We start from the raw sequence: 7961 nt of genomic DNA on the forward strand, positions 1-7961 counted from the left end.
ATCAGCCTTCTCCGCCAGAGACAGCCAGACCCAAATCTGCTGCCAAGATAGACCAGTCTCTGCCACCGCCAGACAGGCCTGAATCTTCCATCAGCAGAGGCCAGTCTCTGCCATCGCCAGACAGGCCTGAATCTTCCATCAGCAGAGGCCAGTCTCCTCCACTGCCAGCTAGACCCAAAACTGCCATCGGCAGGCTTCTGTCAGTCCGACCATCGGACGTCTCTCTGCACAATGAGGATATCAACAGCCTGTCACTGTTGTCCAGTCTACGTCTCTCTCATCGTCGAAACAGCGAATACCCCGCTCAGGAACGAAACTCAAACCACGAAGACCCTTACAGGAGAGGCAGCCACCCACAAGTCACACCTGTCGCTCCTCCTTTTCTCTCTGGTCGACGGAAGAAGGCTTGGTGTCTGGAAAGCGAGCCGGAGATGTCCGAGCATGAGTGTGGAAGTAGTGGTGGTAACTCCCTCTTCAGGTCTCCAGCCAGTCAGATTCTTTTCGTCCACCGAGAGCACCCCATCCCCATCCACGAGCAATCTCAAAACGAATCCCAGATTGTCAGGAAAAACCCAGAGTCTCCGCGGAGAAGGAGCTTAATTCCTTTCACTCCCCAACAGTCTGATCCAGGAGTTGTGGCCGTGACGTCTCAGATCAGACCTTCCACCGGTCACCATCACCGTGTTCGCAGAGGGAGCGAACTCTTCGAGCGGGATGAAAAGACGTTCTTCCAGCACCGTTATGGAAACCTCAGATACACCCAGACAAGACATTCGGATGCCTTCCTTGAAATGAAGAACGAAACGCCGATATCCTCCATTTTGCGAACTCAGTCGGCTTCCAGGAAGAGATCGACGTCCGTGCATTTCGGGCATGTGCACGAGATGACTGGTGATGAGTTCTGAGCGACATTTCGGGGAGGACAGATTCTCTGAAGTAGAGGTTGGCTTTGCTTGGGGTTTTCCCCCCACTTTAGACAAAAAACATCGAAAACGACAGAGAGTTGTTTCGCTCGACTGCAGTAACTCAGCATTGTCTTACTCATCATTCACCAACCGCAGAAAAATATGTGCCACGATCCGAAACCGATCAATACGCCAGCTCATGTCAAAGAGTCAGAAGGAACTATCATGCCGCTTCGAGTCGCTGGATGGAAGGAGAAGCGTGTGTGGCGGTACTTCATGTGCTCTCAGGTTCACTTTTTTTTCTTTCTTTTTTTTTTTTTTTTTTTTTTTTTGTCAGTGTCCAACTGCTCCACTTCAAACAGGTCGAAAATATCAAGTAATTTCACAGTTCAACGTGTTGTCAAACTTGAATGTTTGTTGTTATTTGTTTCTGTTTCTTTCGTTTCATAATTCCCGTGGAAGCTTTTGTGACAAATGTTTAGAAATTGTTGACAACGAATCTTATAGAGATACTCAACTTGCGAAAATGTCCATACATAAAACGCAACCTGCCTGTTGTTCAATGTTTGGTTGGGATGTGGTCTTTAACGTTGAAAGAATTCACCACAAGATTGAGCAGGGATAATGATTATTGTGGATACATGCTGAACGACATTTTGAACAAACGTATAGAACGCGTTGACTGCCATGCGGGGAATAAGAACTGCTGGTGTATATCTGCTTACAATTAATTTTCAGAATGAAAACTCTGGATCGAAAAAATGAAAGGACGGGCGCTTATTTTTCCCAAGAAAGATGTGTAAGGGTGTAAATAGGCTACAAGATTACATGCACAGATAATACCACAGAGAGAGAGAGAGAGAGAGAGAGAGAGAGAGAGAGAGAGAGAGAGAGAGAACTAATGTGACTTTTTTTAGATGGAGTTTTGTGTATATATTATCATGTGATTGTATTTTTTTATGCTTCACGTTCACGCGAATTGCACTTTTCATCTTCCTTCTGCATCATGCAATCGAAAATTTGCACAAAAAATAAAAACGGGGTGGGGGGAGGAGAGGAAATGGGGGGGAGGGGGGGGGGCGGAGGGGTTGAAGTTCGACAACCTTTCTGTGACGGATGTTGTACACGTATCATTGTGTCCGTTCACCCATTTCATCGTTCTCCACGAAATGATCAAGAGCACGCGCGCGAATGGACAGGGCCTGAGTCCACTGGTGCCGGACCTCGAAGATCTGAGCCCCCCCCCCCCTCCCGCCCCCCACCCCCATGCCCCCTCCTCTCCGCAGCTTCGTCGTCTCTGCAGTGAACATTCCAGCAACACCAGTGGCAGGAATCACCCGGTGACTTGTAAATCGTAGGTGTCTGACCATGTTAAGCAAAAGATAAACTGTTCATTTATTGCGTAGTTTTTTAGTCCAATATGTACAACCTGACTGTGTATGGTGTTCCTTGTTTTCTTTCTACAGTCCATTGACGAAATGTTTTTAAATATATTCTCATTACCTACTCTTTGATATTCCATTTCGTTTCCAAATCCCGTTGAGGAACAATTCTGAAAACTAATATGTGTGTGTGTGTGTGTGTGTGTGTGTGTGTGCGCGCGCGCGCGCGCGCGTGCGTGTGTTTGTGTGCGTGCGTGCTTGTGTGTGTGTGTTTATATTGACATAAGCTTACAGTTGAGAGCTGTGTGATCAATGGTTTCTCTACTGCAATGGGAATTCATTTACTTCTTAGTCTTTTGCGAAGGGCTATGACTCTCAAACTTGGAGACAAGATTGCACTGACTCTAAGTATTTCAGCCTTGGGGGCTCGTTGGCTTCAGAAGATCATCCCAATGCCGACTGTCATAAAGCCCTACTGGCCGAGAGAGTGTGGATGCTTGGGCAAGACACTCTTCACTAAAAATCAAATTCTGGCACAAATGGTCGGGACATTGCCTTCTCTCCTGTATTGGTGGTCAAATTCGGACACAACTATCAAACATACACACATACATACAGACAGATAGGTAGATAGATAAAGGGCAGAGTAAAATGTACTCTTTTTTTTTTTTTTTTTTACTGTATTCTTGTAAATGAACTCTGTAAAAATCTTTCTGGTGTGTGATTGAGTGCCGGCTTGTGTATGTGTGTGTGTGTGTGTGTGTGTGTGTGGTGGGGGTGGGGTGTGTGAGGGTAGCGTGCTTGCGTGCGGGTATGCACGCGCGCGCGTGTGTGTGTGGGGGGGGGGGGGGGGAGGCAGTAGATATCTACCCACCAGTCAAGAGCGTGACACAACAAACAGTAGCGACAGACAGCGACAACGTCCGGTGATGCTGACTAAGGCCGGACTACCATTTGTTCCCCCTCCGGCGACTCACCAGACACATCTACAGTGGAGGCCCTACGACAGCAAGGTCAGAAGTTTTGAGTCTTTGACACTCGATATGGCTTCTGTTAGGAAAGACATCCGATCGATCAAGACTGATGTCGGTCATGTAAAATCCCAGTGTGAGGAGACAGGTAGGAGGACTTGAGGAAGAAAGCGAACGCCTGTCCCTCATCAAGCAAAGGAAAGGAAGGAAGAGCTTCACAACTTCTCTGCCTGTAAACAGGACGACGACAACCTGTCGACCAAATGTTCCACTCTGGAGAAAATTGAAGCGGAGATAGGCACCCTCAAAGAAAACTGTGATACAGCACATCCCGCTTTTTTTTTTGTAAAGTCGAGGGGAGCAAATCTTTTCCTTTATTATAACAGGTGGTTTTTTGGGGTTTTTTTTTCTTTTCTTTTTTTTTTTTTTTTAATAACCGATGTCATTGGACACAGTAAAGTTTTGATGATCTTTAAAAAAAAATTATCCGATGAATGTTTTTTTTTCTAAGTCGAAACTAAGTTCATTAGACTTTGATATGCAGCCAAGAAACAACAGTAAGTCATACACCGGTTTCAAAATCATGCTTTAATGATCATAAATAAATATTTAAAAAATAAAAATTCAACAACGAAAAGTTATATTTCACAACACCAAACACGCAAGATGCAAACAATTTAGGAACCGTCTAATAAGTAAATACATCTTATTGGCATGGCGCCTAATGAAAATTAACTGATGATAATTCAACATGTAGGCTTACATAGTTTCTTGAATTCCAATGATGAAGGATGTCTGCTATCTGCCCTTTATTTGGGTAGTAAAAGTACTTCAGTGCACATAAACACGCGCGCTCAGGGCGATTTACACAATGACAGAAAAATACTACAAATTACATAAATCACTCATGACTACTCTTTCTCAACCCCCCCCCCTCCCCCCACACACACTCTACCTCTCCCACTCTTCATAATCCAAGAGGTGACATGGGTAGTGTTGGAGATTAAGGAAGCTGAGAGTGCTTGTTGATAGGTTTTAAAAAGATGAGTTTTCAGTGATGAGCGAAAAGCAGAGATAGAATCAGATGCGCGGATACGATGAGGAAGGTTGTTTCCAGATGTGAAGAGCAGTTAAGAAGAAATAACGTTCACCACAGGTTCTTGTACTGACATGAGGAAGTTTCAAAACAGTCGATCTACAGTCAGTGAACTGAACATAAGTCAGCATACTCCGGAAAAGAAAACGAATTCATTGCCGGATGCGTATTTGTATTTCTTTTTATCACAACAGATTTCTCTGTGTGAAATTCGGGCTGCTTTCCCCAAGGAGAGCGCGTCGCTATTCTACAGCGCCACCCTTTTTTTTTTCCTGCGCGCAGTTTTATTTGTTTTTCCTATCGAAGTGGATTTTTCTCGGAATTTTGCCAGAAACAACCCTTTTGTTGCCGTGGGTTCTTTTACGCGCGCTAAGTACATGCTGTACACGGGACCTCGGTTTATTGTCTCATCCGAATGACTAGCGTCCAGACTACCACTCAAGGTCTACTGAGTGGATGGGGAGCCGGAAAATATCGGCGGCTGAACCGTCATTCGAACCAGCGTGCTCAGATTCTCTCGCTTCCTATGCGGACGCGTTACCTCCAGGCCATCACTCCACATTACTGTGCAGCCGACGAACGCTAAGAAGAAAAAGGTGTGAGGTTGTTATTTGGAAGTTGAAACACTATGACTTCCCAGAGGGCACCATCTTAGTGTGGTTGGACGGAGGTGGGGGTTGGGGAGAGGGGAGGGGGGTGCCTCACTGACACGAAGATCTGAGCCGACGTGGCCCGGAACAGTGCCACCCTGGCCAGACAGGTCAAAGGGTAAAGGGCACAGGCAAAGGAGTGGTCAATCAGCCTCTCGGGGTTGACCGAAAGAATAAAGCAGGGATGAAGAAGGAAAATGTGAACATTGGGTACTTATCATAGTTTCGTATTCAAATTCTTATTTCTAAACCAATGAATCGCTAAAGATACTCATGAGTGAGTTAGCATATATTTTGAAAGAAATGGTTGCTGAAACTCTTTGTAATGATTAAATAGACGGAGTGTTTATTTCCCGGTCTGGGTCTTTATTTAGATATCTCACCCATCTAACAACAACGATCGTGTGCTGTAAACACACGACAACAAAAAACGTGCAAACTGCATGTACCCTTTGTTGTTGCTTTTCTGTGAGTATGAATACCCCCCCCCCCCCCCCCCCGAAACCCCCCGGCCCGCCCCCACCCCCCTCCCAATTTTTTTTTTTTTTATTAAGGGATATGAATACCCTTTGAAATCTTATTTGGGGGTATAAATACCCCCAGTCATATTTGGATGTGCAACCCTGGGCACTCACCACACACACACACACACACACACACAACACGCACACACATATCTGCTGTTGGGTTTGGCTTTCCATAATGCATGGAAAGTGAAGCAGCACTCGTGACAAACTCAAGTCCAGGACTATTCGCACCTTATACTTGAACTTCATCCAATTAGCATTCGATGAAGCAATTGTTTATTCCAATGACTGACTCAATGTGGAGGATCATAGGGTAGTTATACGGGTAATTACGAACAGCGTCTAGTTGCGAACGATTCGTATACCGTCCCACTTCGAAACGTTCTTCACGGCTGCAGTTCACAATTTAACGTCTGTTTCGACCTTTTTCTAATACTCTGATGAATATTCATTATCAAATGCGTGCTAAAGCGGACGTGCACCCTCCCCCCTAATGCCCCACTACAGACGCCATAACACCAACAAGCCCACACAGAAATAGATTTTTCACAACGCATTTAATGTATGTAATTATGTAATGGTATGAACTGAATTTTAAAAAAAAAAAAAATAACAAATATATATATATATATATATATATATATATATATTCAGAAGGAACAAAACAGAAGTACTCTTATTTCCTTCAACAAAGTATCCCGGGCAAAGGGTACTGATGGGTATGGCCACACGGTCAATTACTAAAGGAACACTTCAAGTTTACCAGTCGGGGGGCCCTCATCTCAACTGACCCCACTCCCACCAACATTTAAACGCAGATAACCAACATTAATCACAGGTAAGCATCATTTCAGTCCAACACTTTCTCACTCACTCTCCACAAGTGAGTATCACTGTATATGTCAGTGTGAGTGTATGCAAATATGAAGTTGACTAAGTTTCAATTATTATCACACGCACACAACTAAATAAAAATATAGGTTACTGAAGCACAAATGTCAAGAGTGAAATCTGACCAGGAGTCCTTAGGAGCAGAAAAGAAAAAAAATCGAAGCACTGAATTGTCTTTCCCTTTTTGAACGTGGAAATATTACTGTCAAACATGCGGGAAAGGTGAAATCCTTGAAGACGCTGGCGGGCTGAAGTAGTAGTCCTCGGAACCGAGCGTCAGTAGCAACGTTGGCGGACCCGTCGCTGGTACCATGAGGCGGGTGGTCTAAAAAATAATGAGAGCTGGAGACCACTGAGGGGAAGATCCAACTGAAGCCACCAAGACGAACACTGGACGGAGCCTCTTGGTTAAAACAGCGTCCAGGAAAACTTCGACCAGACGACAAAACAAACAAACAAAAAAACAAAACAAAAAAAACAAAGCAAAACAAAAAAACCCAGTAGCCTACGCACAGCGAGTTGTGTGAAAAAACAACTAAAGGTGCCTAGCACAGAAACGAAGATACATCGAATGCTGATATTCCCATCTTTCGGACACTTGGTCGTCGTCTACAGACGGAAAACAGAACAAAAAACAAACAACCAAACAACTGAAGCAGCCAAACGCCGCTCTCCTCACGACCTTCTCCAATGACACATTCCCCGAGATCCGTTAAACACCTACGTCATCCTACAAATACGTCATACACCAAAACTTTAAGAAAAACGTAACACATAAATTGTGTCACAAAACATTGTTACACAACCATGGCACGCCTCTGGCCCTTCTACCAGCTACAATGAGAAACATGCATGATAAAATGCCTGAGCACAACAATGGTAACGGCACACCCGCCTCAAAAATAAATCCCAGCGGTACACTGCACCCTCCAACTTCGCCTGCAGAAAAGGGGACAATACGGACTCGAACCCCCATCCGAACAAAAAAAATAAATAAAATAAAATAACAAAATACTGCATCCTCTTGGTTGTCCGTGACATCCATTTCCAAGAAACGATCAAACATCAACTATTTCGGTGACTGTTTCTAGTGCGCCCTTTCTTCTCTTCGTGCACCGCTGCTGACCAAAGTTACAAACGTGCTCTCGAAATCCTAAAATCAGTGGAAGCATGTTGTAGTACTTGAACTTTGACACAGCCAGTTTAAAATAGTAGATTTGATCGGATATGTTGAATGCGCAGTGCCAGTGCTGCCCGGAGAATTTAAGAAAGCATATTGGTGACACGGATGAGATAAGAGCGTCAGTTTTGATAGGCATCTGCAAAAGTGTCGTTTACAATCAGACCATAGGTTATTTTGACGCGAGTCTATTTGCGAACGATGCTGCACAGCTACTGAGCACTCTCAAAAGGGTGCATGTGTTCGTGTGCGGTGTGGGGTGTGTGCGTTTAACTTGAATGTCTGTTTGTGTGTTAGTATGCATGTGCAGTGAGATCAAAACCAACAATACAACAGTCTTGTGCGATGTTCCAATAATA

At 44.5% G+C, this 7961-nt stretch overlaps 1 protein-coding gene across 1 annotated transcript in view; it reads left to right on the forward strand.

Moving 5' to 3' along the window:
• Window positions 1-2881, forward strand: part of LOC143285087 (uncharacterized) — a 9478-nt gene extending 6597 nt beyond the window's left edge. Inside the window, exon 4 of the mRNA XM_076592297.1 lies at window positions 1-2881. This exon is cut by the window's left edge and continues 120 nt beyond it. Within this exon, the coding sequence (XP_076448412.1) occupies window positions 1-905 (905 nt within the window). The 3' untranslated portion in view covers window positions 906-2881.
• Window positions 2882-7961: the final 5080 nt, after the last annotated feature.

This window comes from Babylonia areolata, chromosome 8, assembly GCF_041734735.1.
Source record: "Babylonia areolata isolate BAREFJ2019XMU chromosome 8, ASM4173473v1, whole genome shotgun sequence".
Lineage (NCBI taxonomy): Eukaryota > Metazoa > Mollusca > Gastropoda > Neogastropoda > Buccinidae > Babylonia > Babylonia areolata.